Consider the following 20,620-nt stretch of genomic DNA (forward strand, 5'->3'; position numbering starts at 1 on the left):
AAAGTAAAAGTCCCTTAATATGAAAAAAGCCTAGCCAGAAAATGTGAAGTATTTTTAGATGGATGGATGGATAGATAAGTTAAAAACAGCTGATTTATCAATTAACAAAAGTAACTAAAAAAAATATATATATAAAACGCTAGAACCAGTTGATTTAATAAAAAGCTATTATTAACTTACATCTTTGATGAAATGATGGAAAGTTATCATTTTTGGTTGAACTATTCCTTTGATAGCAATATTAAATTAATTGGAAGTAATTGGAAGACATTAGTATAATTCCCAAACCAACTCAAAACTACATTATAAATAAATCAATATATAATTGATATCCCATATTAGATATTTTGACTTTTAATAAAAGGAAAAGTCTGGTTGTAAAATGTCATGTGATCTTGATGAATCTCATGAATTAGTGATGCATGGTATTCATGTATATATCATATCTGGCACCATGATGTATCTTGTTGCACATAAAGAAACAGATGAAAAGAACATTTTCCAATAAACATTTATTTTTGTTTCCACAAAACTATAGACGTGAGCGTTTTTCTTAAAATAAAGCTCAGTCGCACTGCTGAAGTATAAGAGTGAGGCAAAAATCACTAAAGTTTCCTGAAGATTGCTGATTTTAGGGTTTCACAAAGAATATGATTAAAGTAAAAGAGAGAAGAAAAAAACAGTAATGCATTTCAGTTAAGCTCCACATTATAAAACAACTGCCTGACTACTTTAAGATTACTTAACTCATTTATCACATTGATTTAAATAGTATAATCCTGCACTATGTCATAATTAACATGGAATGCATTAAACATTACATCAATGTTTCTCAAACTGAGGTTTCGGGGGCTTCGGGAGTTTAATGCCAGAAAACCGTGAACATGCAAATGTGTTACATAATTATAAATTTATTGCCTTTAAATCTAAGGGGTACATCACGTTAATACATTGGGAGAAAGAGGTTTTGCTGACAAAAAAAAAAATCCCTGTATTACATGCAAATAAGAAATAGTGTGAATTTGTGCATTTTAATGTGTTCGAAAGACAGAAGCCTTGAAAATGCAATTTAATCTAATAACAAGAGCTTCCTTTGTTTTAATTTGATTACATAATCCAGATGACGTAATCAGTTACAACCCAGCTCTGAGTAGAGATGCATAAGAAATAAAGACTGGAATGAAACGTGCACGGGCTTTTTCAAGAGATTAGACACACAATATGAGAAAACATAGGCACTTTCATATTTTGATTTGATATCAGACAGCTGTTAAAGGGATTTATCTGATGCAACTTCAGTATTTCAGTCTAAAGTTAATGCATTACCATTACATGACTCTTCTGAAAGAAAATTAATGGGCAATGAAAAAGGAATCATTAGTACATCTTAAAAAAAATTAAAATAAATCACATGCATGATGTTTATACTATAATAACTAACAAAAAAACAAAATAACAGCAGTGCACATTTTCATGAGCGGATAACTTGTTAAGTACTACGTTCAACATTTAGTGTAAGTACAGTAATTAATAAGATGAATAACAGAGACATGTAATGCTTTCGTGTAAACCTCACACAGTTTCATCCACAGCTTCAAAATCAAGCACAGCACATAGAATATCGCAGCACGTAACGTTATGCATCATATTTCAAACATAACTGTAACTAAACAACACATTAGTTGGTTCGTAAAAGAGAAAACCAAAACAAGCATCCAGATGGTGGATGATGTGCGCTCCGACTGGGTCAGTTTTGGGACATCTTGCGGATCATGTAGTTGAGGATGCCGCCGTGATGGAAGTAAGTGAGCTCCACGTCTGTGTCGAACCTCATCTTAACCTGAAACACTTTCCCTGTGTCCAGCTGCAGAGAGGAATGAAAACAAAACACCACACGCTTCATCAAATGGAGCACGCAGAAGTAGTATTTAAGGCAGTGTTATGACATTATCATTTATATAACATAGGAAACTGAAATTTGTCATCCATTTAATTAAATAGATTTGTAATTACATGAGTTATATTACCTTTAAATGTAATGTAAATAAAAAATATTTAAGTCAGTGTTATTTTAGGATTATTTGTATAGTATTTTATTCATATTTTGAATAAGCTTTTTTATACATTGATTTTGTTTTGTTTATGTGCTTTTGTAATTTTTATTATTTAAAATATTTCCCAATTGATTTAATTTAAATTCTAGTTTTAGTAATTTTAGTTCCTTTAACTTTATTATTTTAGTTGCTAAGACAACACTCTAATTTTCATTTGTCTTTAAACTGAAATTTTCATCTAATATTTCGATTTTATTTCAGATTTAAATAAATAAATACCACTATTTTTAGATAGTTTTTTTAAGAAAGATTATTTAATTTAAGAAAGTAAGTGGGTTTTAAAAAGTTAAGTAAAATAAAAATAAAATAAAATGTATGTGTGAGACAAAAACTACAAAATGTTTTTTATTTATTAAATTTTTATAAATGTACATAAGTTGCTAATGCACCATTTCTAAATTTCTCCTTTCAAGTTTAAGCAGAAGTTTTCATCTAATATTTATATTTGATTTCATAGTTGTTTATTTATTTTTTTACATTTTTTAATTTTAGTTAAAAATAAAAACAATTTAAGAAATTGGGACTTTATCAGGCCTGGGTCTCAGGGAAAAGCAAAGTAAAATACATAAATAAAAAAAATCAATTCAATTAATAAAATAAAATAAAATAAAATACCACACGTCCCATTGATTGCACTGAAGACAACATCTACTTTTATACATTACATATTCTATATTCTATTTTTTATTATGTGCCTATGTCCATAATTCACTGTTGGTTCTGAAAAAAACATTTACTAGATTATATCATAATATGCATGTGAGAGACAAAGATGCTTGAACCTTGCTGCTACAAAATAAATTGTGTCTTTTTTTGTTGAACGGCTGATTTAAGGCTCGGTTTGAGGTGAAATCGTGTGTACCTTGATGTCGACAGTCATTCTGGGCGTGATCTGTGGAGGAATGACCACAGTGTATCTCTCGCGGCCGCTGAGCCCCAGGCTTTCAGCGCTGTCACCGGGCAGATACTCCAGAGGGATGATGCCCATCCCAACCAGATTACTGCGATGGATGCGCTCGTAACTCTCCGCTAGAACCGCTTTGATGCCCTGAGACAGAGAACAATAATCAGAAGCGCTGACAGGAGTGCAATCTTTCTCCCTATCAGATACAGAAACTGTGGCTGTTTGCTAACTGTGAAAGTGTAAAGACGAGCTGAACTTGTAAAGAGAGTAATTATTATGCAAATAATATATTTTTTAAAAGAGTGAACTTAATGTAGTGCTTTCGGACACTCAAGTGTATGTTAAGTGCAATTAAGTGAAAATATTTTATAGTTTAAATTTGTATTAAAAGCAATTAGCTGAACTTCAAATGGTTTTCACCCAATTAAGTAGTGCTTCAGTGCATCTTCATACTGTATGTAATTGTATAACTACTCTTATTGTCTTCAAAATCTCGTTAAAGTGCTGCTGAATATACTGACAAGTATTTACAATAAACTAAAATATACTTAAATGTAATTTTTTTATTGAAACCTGTCATGTATTTAAATATATTTGTAATTAATTACACATCTGTTGTTGCAGTTACATTTAAAATGTATTAAATGAAATATTAAACAACACACTATAAAGTTATAATTAAGTAATTTGCTTGTGCTTTATTATGTTAGTAACAAAAATATTTAGACTTTAAAACACAACAAAGATTATTGAAACCGTGATTAAGTGTACTTTACAGTAAAATGTAATTTGACGAGTTCAGAAATACAAGAAAGTGAATACAAGAACAGTCTCTCTTTAAGCCACTTAAGTAGCCTTTTATTACACTAAAGTTACATTATCTACAATACGCAAGTACAGTATTTTAAAAATACTGAAGTACACTACATGCACATTTTATACACTTAAGCACACTTGATTGCCAATAAATTAAATGTGATATGTACTGGAAGTTTCTTTTTCTCCCATACATGTGGCTTCCAGACAGAAATCGATCATCTTGTCCAAGAAAACTACAATTTATTTCTCTACCTGAATGTCTATTTTTCAACCTGAGCAACTAAGTTATGCATGACTGTCTCAATATATGATTTTGTAGGAACATTAGATTATGTATAAAGTCTCACCAGCAGGAAGGGCCCTTTAGCCGCCCAATCTCTAGAGCTTCCCGATCCGTACTCTTTACCCGCCAGAATCAAGAGAGGATGACCAGCCTGCTGATATTTCTCTGCCGCGTCAAAAACATCCATCTGACCCGAAAAAAAAATAAAAAAACACTAAATTTAAATAATTTTAATAAATAAAAAAAAGTAAAAATTGCAATGGATACACAGACACGCACACTAGGGTTTCCAACTTCAGAAAAGGAAAACAGAAAACAATCGTGGCTCATTGTAGGAAAATAAAGCACCAAATAAGGGACACTTAAAATATTTTTACTGTCATTTCAGTATCTGCAGTTAAGTGTGTGTAAAAGGTGTTAAAAAGGTTAAAAACCTATTTAAGTACATTTTAATTCTGAAAAGTATTTTAATGTCATACAATCTGAAAGCAGAACAACTGAATGCCTATGAAACGTCAGTCAATGAATCGTTTTTTAAACTGCTTAAAATTCTGAACTTAAATCTTGTTGCAACCATGTACTGTATGAATGAATGGACATGCATTATTCAATTAAAGACAGCTTGGAGAACTAGTATTGGCTGCTTTTGATTCTTTATTGGTCATTTTGTGTTTTAAAAATGAGGTCCAAGGTTAAGAATATGTAATACAAGGTTATTTAAACGTGAAATGTTTTTCTCTATTTAACAACTTGTCTTTTTGATCACATCTTCTCTGGACAGTTGGCAAACCCTAATACATGCATATATATAATACATGTTTTGCCTAATATTCTATTATTAATAAAGAAATAATATTATGCATTACTACTATAGTAATAATAAATGAGTTTCACACCGTCTCCCCTGTAGGAAGGTAGATGGTACTTGGTGCTTGCTTGTTTATAAACTTGTTAAAAAGGCGGATGTTGGCAAATGTGCCTCGAGCCATGACTGCATCATTCCCTCGACGAGAACCATATGAATTAAACTCCCTCGCGGTGAGTCTAGGAATAGAAACAATATCATGTTACACATCGTAAGGCACATCTCATTTTAAAGACCATATAGAGCTGATTTGCACAGACATCACACAGAGATGACAGCTTGAATTGAAAGTGAAAGTCTCACCCGCGGTTGGTCAGGTATCGTGCCGCAGGACTGTTACGAGCAATGTTTCCTGCAGGCGAGATGTGGTCCGTGGTCACAGAATCTCCCAAATTGAGCAGCACATACGCATCTGTTATGGAGGCTGGTGTCTGCAGCTCCTGGGTCTAAAAATGCAACAGCAAAGGAACTTATGTTTACAGTTTTTGCCAAACCTTGTGAAAGAGAACAGTATTGAATGTGCACATGAAGTGTACTAAATCTTAAAAGTGTATTAAAAAACAAAAACAAATAAACACTGCACTTGCTTATAATATAATATTGATGAAATAAAAGGTCACTTAAGTAACTTGAAAAGAAATACTTTCATTACCGTTTCTTTACACGCTTAATAAACTTTTAATATCCAATTTAATTTTACTGTTGAGACACTTAATCACTATTTTTTAATAATCTTTGATGTGTTTTTAAAGTAGTATAATTATTTTGATGGGTTAATAAAATAACGCACATGCAAAGTACTTGATTATAACTTCATAGTGTAATTTATATTAAATTAAAATATTTTAAATGTACTAAACCGCAACTACAGTTCAAATGTTTAATTACAAAACATGTAATTAAACATAATTAAAATACATGACATACACGTTTCAATAGAAATTACATTAAAGTACATTTTAGTTTACCATAAATGCTTGTCAGTACATTCAGCAGCACTTTAATTATATTTCAAAGACAGAATTCAAATCTTAAAAGTATATTTTTAAAAAAATCTTTATTTGCTTATAATATAGTATTAATGACATAAAAGGCCACTTAAGTGACTTAAAGAGTGACACTTAATCATATTTCAAAGACAATAGAAGAAATTATGAAATTACAACAAAGGATATACTAACGTCATACTTTAAAAAGCACTTTAAAGTTCAGCTCATTGCATATAAATTTTACCTATAATACACTTCCATTTAATTGCATTTAAGCGTTTTAAAACATTACATTAATTTCACACTTAAATATATTCTTTTAAAGTGTACTATTTCAAACGTAAGTTCTCTTTTTAAAATATGCTAAAATCTATTAATTGTGACCCAGGGCCACAAAACCAGTGACAAGGGTAAAAAAATTTTGGAATTGAGATAAATATCATCCAAAAGCTGAATAAATAAGCTTTCCATTGACGTTTTGTTTTTTTATGATCGGACAATATTTGAAAATTGGGAATCTGAGGGTACCAAAAAAAATCAAAATATTGAAAAAATGCCTTTTAAGTTGTCCAGATAAGCAATGCATATTACTAATAAAAAATTAAGATTAAATATATTTACGGTAGGAAATTTACTAAATATCTTCATGGAACATGATCTTTGCTTAATGTCCTAATGATTTTTGGCATAAAAGATAAATCTATCATTTTGGCCCATACAATGTATTTTTGGCTATTGCTACAAATATACCCCAGCGACTTATGACTGGTTCTGTGCTCCAGGGACACTTTTTTTTTATGAAGCTATAGTTATAATAATGAGAAAAAAAAGCAATGGTATACATTACCAGTCCATCAAAGAAAGGAGGGGATTTAATATAAGTAGAATTAGGATCCCAGGTATACAGCTTGTCAGAAGGAGCTTTCAGTAAGTTCCAGCGTTCATTCACTTTCTGAATATAAAAACATTTAAATATTAAGAACCCAATGTGTTCACTGCAGAATGATGTGCTTGGGTATCTGAACATTGTTTTGATTTATAATAGAGGAGTTATTAGGTCAGCAGTACCTCAACTTTCTCATAGACCTCCTTAAACATGGCAGGAATGACAAACTGTCTCTCCACCGCCTGGATCTCCTCCCGCGTGGGCCAGATGTCCCTCAGGAAAACCTCTTTTCCCTGAGAGTTCACGGCTGCATGAAAACAGGCCAAGAAACATGGGCAGTGTTCACGTTTTTAAAAGAACAACTACCTTCGGCATGTAAAAGAGTGAGATTTAATGCCTGGTAAACACTACTCACCCAAAGGCTCTTTTTCAAAATCTATTCTCACTGTGCCTGCTATAGCATAGGCGATGACCAAAGGAGGAGAGGCCAGGTAATTGGCCCGTGTGTTGGGATGGACGCGACCCTCGAAGTTCCTGTTTCCAGACAGGACACCCGCAGCAACCAAATCACCCTGAGACAGAAATAAATCATGAAAACTGTTCTGAATTTCAAAATATGATCCAAAAACATCTTAAAACAGAGAGTAAAAGCTTGTTTACTTTAGTAATCGCTTCTACAACCGGCTCTGGAAGGGGTCCACTGTTTCCAATGCAGGTCATGCAGCCGTAACCAACAACCTCGAAACTGAAGATGCACAAGTGTTGTTACTGTTAACTAAAACGATTTTAAAAAAATTATTTTGAATTTGTTACTTTAAATAAAGTTGAAATAAAATACAAACATGGAATGGAAAAGTAAAAAAAAAAAAAGATGTCTTGGCTATTACTAAAACATATACTGTATATATGACAAAAAAGAACTGATGAAAACAGTAAAAACTATGCTTATATAATAAAAAATAAATAAAAGAAACTAAACCTTATAAACTAACAGAAAAAAAATAAGTTCAAGCTGAATGACCTAAAAATTAGATAAATATAAATTTTAATAAAATAAAATAAAAATATAGGATTGAAGATTAAACAACTAAACTAATGTTGTCTTGGCAACAAACTTAAGTAAAATAACATTAAAATTACTAAAATTAACTATTTTACTAAAAACTAACTGCAATAAAATAAGTTCAAGCTGAAGTACAAAAATTACCAGGTAGAGCTAAAAATGTAATAAAATTACATATTAAAAATAAAATAAAAATGTAAGATGGAAAACAATATATATATATATATATAAACCTAATATAAACAGTAAAAACTGTGCTTGAATAAACACCAACAAAAACCAAACTTAAGACACGAACATAAAATCTAACTGAAATAAAATAGTAAAAAAAAGCTAAAAGAAATAAATATTAAAGCTAAATATATACACATACACACTGTATGCATCTATGTATGTGTATATATATATATATATATATATATATATATATATATATATATATATATATATATACATAAATGGCAAATTAAAAATTACTAAAACTTAAACTAAAATTAAAATGAAAACTCAACATATAAAAATAAACGCTAATTTACAATATTAATAAATACTATAATAGTATATAAATAATACTTTGAGACTATGTGTAAGAAACACCGACCCAAATAACAGTCATAATGATTCAGTTGCGTGGCCTGTTTTATTTCTGTAGCTCCTTTAAAACCACATGAATTATATTTATATGAAGGAACGCTGAAATATTTTACTGACAGTGAGGCGCTGCTCACCCTAACTGTGAGAGGAAGTCCATGACCCCGCTCTCTTTGAGGTAGTATGTGACCACTCCACTGCCTGGAGACAGACTGGTCTTAATGTACGGCTTGACACTGAGACCAGCCTTTACAGCCTTCTGCGCCAACAGACCTGACACAAACACAGAGACAGCATTACCACAGGAAAACATTAAATACATCTACAACCGGGAAGTGACAATCACATTTTGAGCTTGTTAGCACATTAATAATGGGCCTCAAAAATGGGAAACAGGTCGGTTTTGAAAAACTAATGCCAAATATAATATCATATATTTAGGATTACAAAACAAAGAGGCTTTTGTTACTTCAGTGTTTTGGCACAAATGCATGTGTAAGTTGGTAAAAGTTGCCAAATTTGACCGATGCAAAGACAGACAGGTTGCAATTCTCAAAAACCATACGTAAGGTAAAAGAAAACACAATCTAGACAACATTAAATGAGGGTTTACTTGAAACAATAAAAACCATGCTTTGCTAAGATTCAATCATGACATAATTATTAAAAGAAAAGTAATTATAAGAATAAATGACAATTATTTTATACAAAGTCATAAGTAGAAACTTTGACAAAAAAAGTCTCATAATTTTGTAATAAATATGTAATGTAATGATTATGACTGCCACAATTTAGAATATTTGTCAGAATTTCAATTTTGGGGGGAACCATCCCTTTAAAATGTACAGCTAAAATGAAAATGATATCATTAAGAACGATATGGAGAAAGAGTCATATGGACTACTTCGATGGTGTTTTTGGAGCCCATTTCCATATACTTCTGAAATATGGAAAAGAGCCATCTGTCAACCATCAATTTTTCATTTTTGGCATCCCTGTGGACAGACATGTACCTGCTCCCAGCATGACGGAGGGGTTACTGGTGTTGGTGCAGCTGGTGATGGCTGCGATGACCACGGATCCGTGAGACAGGGAATACTCCGCTCCATTAAACTGGAAAGGCACTTGAACATCATGACGCTCAGGAGCCACCTGGAATCCTTTGAAGCCTTGCTGTACACAACACACATAGACAGGGATGGAGATGAAAAATATTCATTGATGAAATCTAAATTTGTTCATTTTAAGACATTACGGTCATGTCCACAGCTCACGCATATTTGCTTTTAGGCCATCTTTAATTTACTGTACTCCTAAAGTTAACAATATTAACTTGACCAAACTATACACACACTTGATATATTTCAAAAGGAAATGAGCTTCCAGTGACAAAATAATACAAGAAAAATAATCATGCTTTGGTAACTATTACATAAAACAAATATTCTTAAATATTTTACAAAAACTTTTTTTTTTACTTTATATGATACAATTAGGACGCATGTAAATTGTATTGTAATAATGTGAAGTTTTACGTCAGTTTTTGTAATAATTTTGACAGTCAAAAGGATTTCAATTTTCAAGTCTCATGACTTTTTATATATTATTGTTATGATGACTTTCATTGTTATACTGTTAAAATATCGACTTTTGTGTCATAATTGTGACTTTGTCAATAGTTTTTTTGTTTAGATTTTGTTATGTAAATATTTATTGCATAATTTTGACTCTCGCAAAGACTTATGTCATAAAGACATATGTCATAATAAATTTAGCCAGTTATGACTTTTTGTGTCTTAATCCTTTACTTGGTCATAATTATGACTATTTCATAATTTACTTATAATGACTATCAAAATTTTGACATTATCATAATTGTTGACTGCCATAATTTCTCCATGTTTTTGTGTCAGTTTCAATTTATGTCAGAATCTATTCTATAATAATTATGACTTAAGTTAAGTTTTACCAAAGTTAGATTTTCTTTTTCATGAGGAAAAATACTGCTGCATTATCTCTAGATTGAGATTGAGTTTGTGTCCTGAGTGTTTTCCCAGGCGTTTCTGTGGCATGTACCTTGGCCCCTAAACACGTTTTAAAGTCCTGCTTCATCTCGGACACAGCCACTTTGTCATGTGGCCGCTTGGGACCACTGCAGCAGGGGACGACCGCACTTAGGTCCAACTCAACAACCTGCGTGAGGAAGAAAGAGAGAAAGATGAACAGCGATTATTAAAGAGGTTCAGACAGCAGCGACTGGCGCTGATTTATCTGTCAACAGCAGATCTGTGAGAATGTGTTGAATTTAGGTTTGGCACCTGAGTGAACTGTGGATCCTCAGTTGTGTTGCTGTAGTCTCTGAACATGCCCACTGCTCTCAGATACTTTTCTATGTAATTCAGCTTCTCTGTGTCCCTCCCTTAAAAACACAAAGGAATAAAACGTACTGTATAAACAGTGAGAGTTGCCAACTTACTTATAGAAAGTAAAGAAACTCAACCTTTCTGGAGCACAGCAGAATGTAGTTCCTCTTGTAAAAAACGAAGGGTGCTTAAGTGTATTTCTCTTAACTTGTAGTGTTCTTAAGATGTTTACAGTATTTTTTTTTTAAATCCATATTGCAGATAATTTGATATCAATGAAATAAAAGGCCACTTAAGTGGCTTAAAGACAGACATTTTCATGACTGTTTTTAATGCACTTAAGTACATTTTTTAAAAGTGTTACTTTAAAGTACCTGATTTTTGTTGTGCTATAAAAGTACACTCATTTTGATGTGCTGACTAACATACTTAAGCAAATAAAATACTTGATTATAATTTTAACTAGAGTTATTCAAATGTACTTAATGTTCAATGTATATCTTTTAAATGTATACATTTACATTAAAGTATATTTTAGTTTACCATGAATGCTCTTCAGCACATATTTCAAAGACAACTTAAGTAATTCTGGAATTAAAATAAATATGCACCTAAGTGGGTCAAAAAGCATTCTAAAGTTCAACTAATTGCATTTATTATTATTTAAAAATTTTATACATATTAAATCACAGTTAACATGCAAACTAAAATTCTGGAAACATTACATTCAGTTTGCACTTAAGTATATTCTTTTAAAATTATATTATTTCAACAATAAGTGCTGTTTTCATAGGTATGCTAAAGTGTACTTCTTTTTTTAACTAGGTTTAGAAGCTTTTAAAAGAGGTTAACCTACCCGTCTGATTCAGATAATGAATGCTGATCTGGTCTACAGGGAAGAAGGCAGCGGTGGCTCCATACTCAGGGCACATATTAGCGATAGTAGCACGGTCAGCGATAGACAGCTGAGCAACACCAGGGCCGAAAAACTCCACAAATTTTCCAACAACACCAACTTGTCGCAAATGCTGCGCAGAGTAAGCAGTAAAACAAAGCAACTTGTTTTTTAAACATCCACTAAACCCTGAAGCTTATTTTGAGTAGAAATATTTGTATTGTTTCTTAAAAGTTAAATATTTCACCCTAAAATTCAGATATGGCAAGAGTTGCATACCTTGGTGACAGTAAGCACTATGTCAGTGGAGGTGATAAATTTGGTGGGTGTCCCTTGTAGTTTGTAACCAATGACCTCTGGCAGCACCATGCTGATCGGCTGACCCAACATGACTGCCTCTGCCTCGATACCTCCAACACCTGCTCCAAAGGATCGCAGCTTAAATCTCAGCTCAACACTTAGCATTTACCCTTTTTCTTTATTTATAAGCCCAACAATGATACACAATTTAACTTTCATTTTTCCCAAAATAACTAAAAAGTAACAAAAAGGTCTAAATAATGAGATACAAAGTCATAGTGACAAAATAAGTCAAAATTATGACATAAAAGTTTGACATTGTAATAATAACAGCTTATGTATTATGGCTTTTACATACAATGTTAAAATTATTAGATACTATATAATTTACAATTTACAACTTAAGTTTACAACTTAAAATTATGACATTGTCATTACTATGACTAAGATAAAATGTTTTAATTATGAAATAAAAAGTTTAAATTGATGCATGTGACATGCATATGTCCTACACATAAAATGCAAACACTTTGAAATCCAAATTATGAGATTTATTGACTTTCATGTCAGAATTATGACTTCTCATAATTTAATTTTGTGGCATAGTTATGACTTATGTCTCATAATTTGGACATTTGACGTATGTTGAAATACGCAAGTCATAATTCCAACTTTACTGACTTTCATGTCAGAATTATGATGTAGTTAGAATTATGACTTGTGTATTTCGACTTATACATTAAATGTCAAAATTGTGAGATACTAAGTCATAACTATGCCATAAATAGAAATTATGAGATAAATCATAATTATGACATGAACTGCCATAAATATGACATGGCATAATTATACATTATGATAATTAGGCATTATGATTTACAGATAACATGTCATAATTATGAAATATCAAGTCATAATTATGAGACAAGTCATGGTTATGATAATTTCGACTTTTTATCTCATAATTATGACTGAGCATCTCAAAGATTTGGGAATTTTATACACCGTATAAGTCATAATACTAAAGTCATAATTATGAATACATTATGATAATTTCAACTTTTTATTTCATAATTATGACTGAGCATCTCAAAGATTTGGGAATTTTATACACAGTATGTCATAATACTAAAGTCATAATTATGAATACATTATGACGGTTTTGACTTTTTATCTCATAGTTATGACTTGAAGCTCATTCACACCTAGAATGATAAATGTAAAAGTAATTATATATATATTATTTCAAACAATGAAACTTGTGGTGATTCTCAATGAGTTTTTCCTCACCCCAGCCCAGCACTCCCAGCCCATCAATCATGGTAGTGTGGGAGTCCGTTCCCACCAGACTGTCCGGATAGTAGTAACCATCGCGCTCAAACACCACCCTGGCCAGGTATTCCAGATTGACCTGATGGACTATTCCTGAGCCCGGAGGAATGATCCGCATGTTCCGGAATGCTTTAGAACCCCACTGTGGACCAGCACAATTAGTTCTAAAGCCATCTCCATGATCATATCTTGTAGTCTCAAACAATATAAAATTAGTCAAATACAGAAGGGGAAAATTACCTTTAAAAACTCAAATCGTTCTCGGTTCCTTTCAAATTCAAGGTCTTGGTTTTTCTGAAGGCTGTCAGACCTTGAAGAATGGAAAAGGTAATAAACTTTGGACTGGAGGTTAAAGGAAAGCAAACCCCAAGACAAGCGCTTCAAGTGACATTTTAGAGGTAGTTTTCATTTTTAGTTGTGACAATAACATTTTGGGAGCTCTTAAGGACAGAGCCCCCAAATAATTTAAACAGCTACACTTATGAAAAAGAAGGGTGCTTAATTAGTACTGTACAAGTACTGAATGAGCACTTGTAGTGTACTTCAAATCTTAATAGTGCATTAAAAAAAAAACTTGCAGATGATATAATATAAATGACGTCAAATTAAAAGTTTAACTTTAAAATATATTTTGTTTTATAATATATCAAATAATTTTTAAAGAAGTACACTTATTTTGATGTGTTGTTGACTAACATGCTAAAGCACATTTAAAGAACTCCTTTATAATTTTAACTGTAGATTGTTATTCAATATTAAATGTAAAGCCAATATATTTGAAAATGTACATAATTTTAAAATACATTACATACAAGTTTCAACTGGAATGACATTAAAGTATATTTTAGTAATTCTTGTCAGTATATTCGGCAGTATAGTTTAACCATATTTCAAAGGCAAAATAAATAATTATAAAATTAAATTTAAAAATGTGGTTAAGTCCTACTTAAGTATGTCAAAAAGCACTTAAAATTCAGCGAACTGCATTTAATGCATTTGGTTTGAACATATACTTATAAATTACCAAAAAAACTAAAATTTCACAGTGGTGTCATTTTCTCATGCCGGTTGTCTACGATTGATCTGTGTTCTTGATTTAGACTTAAGAGATAGAAAAATAAGTTGTAGAAGGCAAGTACTCTTGAAATGTAATCAGTAACACAACTTGAACATATTTCAAACATTTAAGCATGAGAACTCAGCACATGAAAAAAACATCAAACAGAGTCTATTTTACATTTCCGTCAAGTGGCAAAGACCTACTTCCTGTTGAAGTCAACCTGAATGGAATGATCTATGACGAGGTCTGCCGGACAGACTGGATTAATCTTCTCCGGGTCGCCCTGTAATTTTTTCACTGCATCACGCATGGCTGCAAAGTCGACCACTGCAGGAACACCCCTGTTTACAGCGAACAAACAATGAGACGTATGTAACCTAAAGATGAAAAGCAGCAGGTTATGGAGACCCAGTTAAAACCTACGTGAAGTCTTGCAAGATGACGCGAGCCGGTCTGAAAGGCACCTCCACGGTCTGACTCTGCGTCACCTTCCAGTTGAGGACTTTCTCCACATCCTCTTTCTTCACCAGGAACCCATCACAGTTCCTCACTGCAGACTCCAGCAGCACACGGATGGAGAAGGGAAGCTGGTCTTCAAAGAAAGGCATAGAGAAAGACACAGTCATGTCTCTACTCAGGTCATTTTCCATACAATAACACTGCCAGCAGCACAGTTGCTGTAACTTTCATTCAACAATTCACAGACACAAAGTACTATCTTACCATATCTGGGGTCCTTAAGCTTTTTAAGGTTGAAGAACTTGTGGTCAGGCTTCTGGGGGTCCAGAGGCTCAATGATGTGTGCATAAGGGTTCGTCATAACTAAAGACACGCTTCTTCACTGCACACTCTTGAACCTTAAATTGAAAAGAAGAGAAAAATCCTAAGTAACTATTTTTGGAGATGATAAAATCAATGGTAATACCATGTTGAGACATTTACATGAGATCACAAATGATTAAGTTATGATGTCAGAAAAGTATGGTATTATGCAAACATTATCTTGTGTTTTATTTGTATTAAATGTGCACTTGAAGTATACTTTATCTTAAATTTACATTCATTAAATAATAAAAAAAAACAGTTAAATGTAGGCCTATTTTCTTAACACACTTAAGTACACTTTTAAAAAGTGCACTTTGTTATAGTGTATAATTAAAAGCTTTACTTTAAAAGTACATTTTGAATCATTATTTTAATAATCTTTTGTTGTGCTTTAAAAAAACAAGTGATTGATTGACTTAAGTACTTGATTATAATTTTAATTGTAGTGTGTTATTCAATATTGCATTAAGTTAAACTTGCAACTTCACCATAACAAAAGTCTAATTACAAAGATATTTAGATACAGTATATAGTTTTGTAATTAACAATAATTTGGTCCCAAATTAAAATAGTTTCCTTTAACTACTATGTTCTTAAGTAAAAAATAAATGTAATTGTTAGGTACAATGTACTTAAAGTGTTCATGCTGAATTACAAAAACTTTTGCTTCTACTGAGGAGAGATACGAGCAAGGTTAGGGATAGATTAGGTTTAAGCATGGGTTAATGTGTAGGGGTAGGATAATTACAGATGTAATTACAAGAAGGTATTTTTAAACATAAGTACAATGTTAAAACGTATGCACACAGTAGTTGCACAATATCAGATGATTAATTTAAATGTAAGTAGTAAGACACTTAACATAAATGGGTCCAGTAGTTTTAACTATAGTGTGTTATTCAATTACATTCATTACATTTACAAGTTAATACATTTTATATGTACTTAATAGCAACTCCACCATTATAAATGTGTAATACAAATATATTTAAATACATGACATGCAAGTTTCAACAGAAATTACATTTAAGTATTTTAAGTGCTTTAATGCTTTTCAGTGTATACAGCAGTACAATTTAACCATATAAGACAACAGAATTATGATAGACGTACTTAAGTCCTACTTAAGTGGGTCAAAAAAGAACTCTAAAATTCAGCTAATTAAACTGAATATTAATTTAATCTAACAAAAACATTCATTTGATTGAGATTAACATTTAAATAAGCGTCAGAAAACATTACTTTCAGTTCACACTTAAGTTTATTCTTTAAAAGTGTTGTTTTTCCATAATAAGTAAATACGTTTTTGGTAACACTTTGGAATAGGTAACACTTGTTAACTATTAACTATGACATTTCTCTCAATAAATTCTTAAATTGCTGCTTATTAAAAGTTAGTAAGTAAAATTAGGGATGTAGAATAAAGTCAAGTAGAATAAGGCATTAATATGTTCTTTATTAGCACTAATACATGGTTTATAATCTAGTAATATGCATGCCAATAAGCACCTAATAGGTGTTACCTATTCTAAAGTGCTACCAAGTTTTTTTTTTTAGCAAGTTCAACCAGTATTTGCAGTACACTATCTTAAAATATAAAAATTATAACTACACCTTTGATCCTGTTCTGAACGGCAGGACAATTTCCCCACATAAAATTCAGAATATCTCCAAAAATATCAAAATCTCTTATCCTGGCCCTCCGCTTCTGCAAATGAGAGCTCGGACTCTTTCTCCACCTCTATTCAACACCAAAGGCACGGGAACTTCCCAGAATTAAGAGGCTGGTACGTGACAGCCAGGACAACACCATCTGAAGCACCAGAGATCAAGGAGGCAAAGCTTTATCACTGGTTTAAACAGAAGCTGCATGTTGACTAATCTCCAGTTTACATCACAGCCTTGTTATCTGTTGGGTCTTACAGAGACCCGTTTAATGCAATGAGATAAACATGCCCCTCTCCAAAACCATCACAGATAATGAACTGTATGGTATTTGTCTTGGATTCAATGCAACAGTAAAAGAAACTCATACGAGTCGGGAGATTTGGAGATGTTTTGGACTGGCTGTGATGCATCAGGTGAGCGCTCAGACCACACGAGTCAGAAAGTAAAGCCAACTCTTACTACACAGCAGTGTCCTAATGTTTTCAAATCAATCCATTCATATCCAAGTCATGTCTGCTCATAGGTCATGATTATACTAGTAGGGCCCTATGAAATCCATTTAAACATGATAGAGCATTCTCTATCGCAGGCCCGAGATTGTGGAACAACCTTCCAAGACACATCAGAACTGCTCCTTCACCAGATACCTTTAAATCTCTCTTAAAAACCCACCTGTTCTCCCTTGCCTTTTTGGATTGACAGGGATAGTTTTTAGTACGTTCATTAGTTTCAGGTAGTCGTGTGTAAAAACATAATATTTGTGATAAAGTGCTAGACATACTGTCTACTGGAATGTAAATTTTCACACTTGGTGTTTTTAATTATTATGTACCATCAAATGCTCAAGGGAAGCTATACACTCTTTTAACTTGGACTGGCATGTAACATGTTCTAGTGTTGTCAATTCTATCTGCTTTATTTTATCTCTATATGTCATGCATTTTATTTTGTACAGCACTTTGGTCAGTCGGGTGACTGTATTAAGTGGTGCTTTATAAATAAACGAACTTGAACTTTTTTCCCAAATTCGGTTTATTTTTTTTCAAATTCCATTTTTCCATTTTAATTTTTCTGGATTCCATATTTTATCCGTTTAACTCATTTTTAATGGTTAAATCCATTAGCTGGTACTAATATATGATACGATTAATGCTCCTGAATGAGAAACAGTCCAAATATACTAACATTATTATTTTTTAAATAATAAGAAAACATGGCTAGCAATACCAAGGTCATGAGTTCACTTCCCAGGGAATGCACAAGCTGATCAAATGAAGACACTGAAGGCAATATAAATGACTTCGTATTGTGGCTTTCACTTCAAGCATCTGAGTCTTTAACCATTTTCAAACTATTTTTTTTGCCAGCACCTGACCAATTAATACTAGCACTTAACAATCCTATTTGCTTCTACTGTCCTCTTTTTAAAGGCTCTTTGGATAAAAGCGTCTGCCAAATTATTAAATGTTAATGTATCAAATGTAGCGGTCAAGAGACAATTATTAGCCGATTAATAAACCCAGCTAATATATATTTATCTATGCTGAAATACAGATGATCATTTATTAATCTTTTAGCGATGCAATTTAATTTTCATTCAATGACTGATTGATCATCATTAACCATTTCTGATCTTGCAATAAATCAACATTACAGCAGAAGGCAGCAGTTTACAACCAAAGGACTTCATATAAACCTTAGGAGAAAAATGAGGGCAAGAGGGCCCCTGGGGCCCCAGCGTGCTTCATCCCAGCAGGACTTCTCATGCGATCACATTAACAAGTTTAACTCCATTCTCCTGGGATAAGAGCAGGCAAAGGCCAAGCTGTGCAGCCAGTGTTTCCTGCTCTAACAGCAGCAGAATTGTGCAACACATCAAACAGACGACGAGAACCGACCGACCGAGCCGGGAGAACAACTATAACCCACCTGAGGAGGAAGACAGATTCACAGCTAATTATTGAGGGCTAGACGCCATCATTAAGTTTTTTTAATCTTTTAGATGCTTCAAAGCCTTAAATATGATCATTCTTGTACGAGGGACAAGAATGATCATCCAAAAATTTTAAAGGGATGTTTATAGATTCTTGCATTAAGCCCTTTTTTATACTGTTAAAACTTAATATCATATAAATGCCTATATTATTAAAAAAGATATTTTCAAGTGTGTTTTATTTAGTTTTTTTTTTTCCTCCAACTTATTTTTGTGCTATACTGATATAATAATTTATTTGCTCGTATATTCATTTGAATCCAAATTTGTTTTTTTATGGTAATAAAATGTATACATTTTAGATCCAAACAAATACAAAAACAGATTAATTAACTGTTATTATATATATATATATATATATATATATATATATATATATATATATATATATATATATATATATATATATTTATATTTGTTTATTCAGTACTGATTTTTTCTTTGTTTTAGTTTTTTAATCTTAATAAAATAAAAAATTAACACCTAAATAGATTTTATTTATTTGCTTTTTATTAAGTAAACATTTATTTACTTATTTATTTTGAAGTAATTTTATCTGTTTATTTGAATCTAAATCTCTCTCAATCTAATTCAAACAAACACTAAAAGTATTGAAAATTTATTTTTTATTTGTGTTTGAATCTGACTAAAAATAAAATTTATTGAAATACATAAAAATAAGAAACAAATAAGTGCAAAAATAAACTATATAAAAAAATAAAGATTTTTTCTATCTCTATTTAAATATTTTTCACAGACCCCACTTTGAAACACAGGTGATTTAAAGTTAGACTTTGGTCAAGGTCACATCATAAGAAATGTAATTGCTCTGCAGCAGATTATACATGTTTCAGTGGCTCAGAAACACCTTACAAACAAAACATATCTGACTGCAAAATCACCAGGAACCAGATTCAGTCAGCCCAGTGAATCACCATCTGATATCTCAAAGCATGAGACTCAGGGCCAAGCATTATGACCTGAAAGAAGGTTAATCTGAGACAATATCTGTGCATGTCCAGCCAGTCTCGTGACCCAGTGCCATCGTCTACACACACTGAGTTCATTGAGGCTGTGTGTGATAGACTCTGACTGTCAAATAACAAGGCTCTGTGTTTAGAGAATGATTTACTGAAGACAGTGCACGAGGTCACATAAAAGTAATGTGTAAAAGTCCATTTGTGCTAACTTTACATCAGCAACTACACTATTAGCGCGTGCACTATCAATTCATTCATTGCCAGTCAGCTGATAGCTGGTTAGCTCACGTGCACTCAAACAAACAAGAGCCGAGACTGCTGTTATTTCCACTCGATCTCGGAGTAAAACACATTAAAGCTGCCTTAATGCTCGTGCTAATAACTTCAGCTGCATGCTTTTAATATGCAACAGCACAGACCTTCCCGATATTAGCCTGGTAGATAGACAACTGAACAAAACCGATTAAGGTTAACTCTAACGCTAATAGCAGAGATGTAGATGCAGCGCGCAGTAATGTTGATGAAGCACGGTGTAACAGCTTGTTCAATGCTTACCTCGCAGTGTGTAACGCTACTGTAGTGCTAGAGTCGATTTGAGCACTGCTGTCACTAAATGTTCTTCCTCTTTGACGTTGACGTTTTTACCGTAATTCCTCTAAATGAGCGGCGTTTACACTTGCACGCGCGCGC

General features: G+C 32.3%; 1 protein-coding gene across 2 annotated transcripts; it reads right to left on the reverse strand.

The window, feature by feature from the left end:
• Window positions 1-493: 493 nt before the first annotated feature.
• aco1 (aconitase 1, soluble) lies at window positions 494-20,620 on the reverse strand. 2 transcript variants are annotated; one of them, XM_026215680.1, is made up of 21 exons: window positions 20,486-20,620; window positions 15,188-15,321; window positions 14,888-15,056; window positions 14,668-14,805; window positions 13,645-13,714; window positions 13,363-13,546; window positions 12,052-12,191; window positions 11,734-11,905; window positions 10,833-10,933; window positions 10,591-10,707; window positions 9,528-9,687; window positions 8,652-8,787; window positions 7,521-7,605; window positions 7,276-7,432; window positions 7,043-7,167; window positions 6,822-6,926; window positions 5,289-5,431; window positions 5,017-5,164; window positions 4,185-4,307; window positions 2,977-3,162; window positions 494-1,864 (listed from the first exon to the last, which is right to left on the reverse strand). In XM_026215680.1, exons 2-21 carry the CDS (start codon window positions 15,282-15,284, stop codon window positions 1,748-1,750), a joined length of 2,673 nt encoding a protein of 890 aa, XP_026071465.1. In that variant the 5' UTR covers window positions 15,285-15,321; window positions 20,486-20,620; the 3' UTR covers window positions 494-1,747. The 2 variants fall into 2 exon arrangements, with proteins under 2 accessions (XP_026071465.1, XP_026071466.1); XM_026215681.1 differs by lacking the exon at window positions 20,486-20,620 and adding an exon at window positions 16,904-17,089.

This window comes from Carassius auratus, chromosome 32 (genome assembly GCF_003368295.1).
Source record: "Carassius auratus strain Wakin chromosome 32, ASM336829v1, whole genome shotgun sequence".
NCBI lineage: Eukaryota > Metazoa > Chordata > Actinopteri > Cypriniformes > Cyprinidae > Carassius > Carassius auratus.

Bases quoted from the DNA above. Each gene is read 5' to 3' on its own strand.
- aco1 (XM_026215680.1), bottom strand. From the start codon at position 15,284: ATGACGAACCCTTATGCACACATCATTGAGCCTCTGGACCCCCAGAAG. The intron at 15,057-15,187 runs GTAAGATAGTAC...CTTTCTTTGAAG, and splicing joins GCTTAAGGACCCCAGATATG to ACCAGCTTCCCTTCTCCATC. The intron at 12,192-13,362 runs GTGAGGAAAAAC...CCTTTGGAGCAG, and splicing joins GCTGGGAGTGCTGGGCTGGG to GTGTTGGAGGTATCGAGGCA.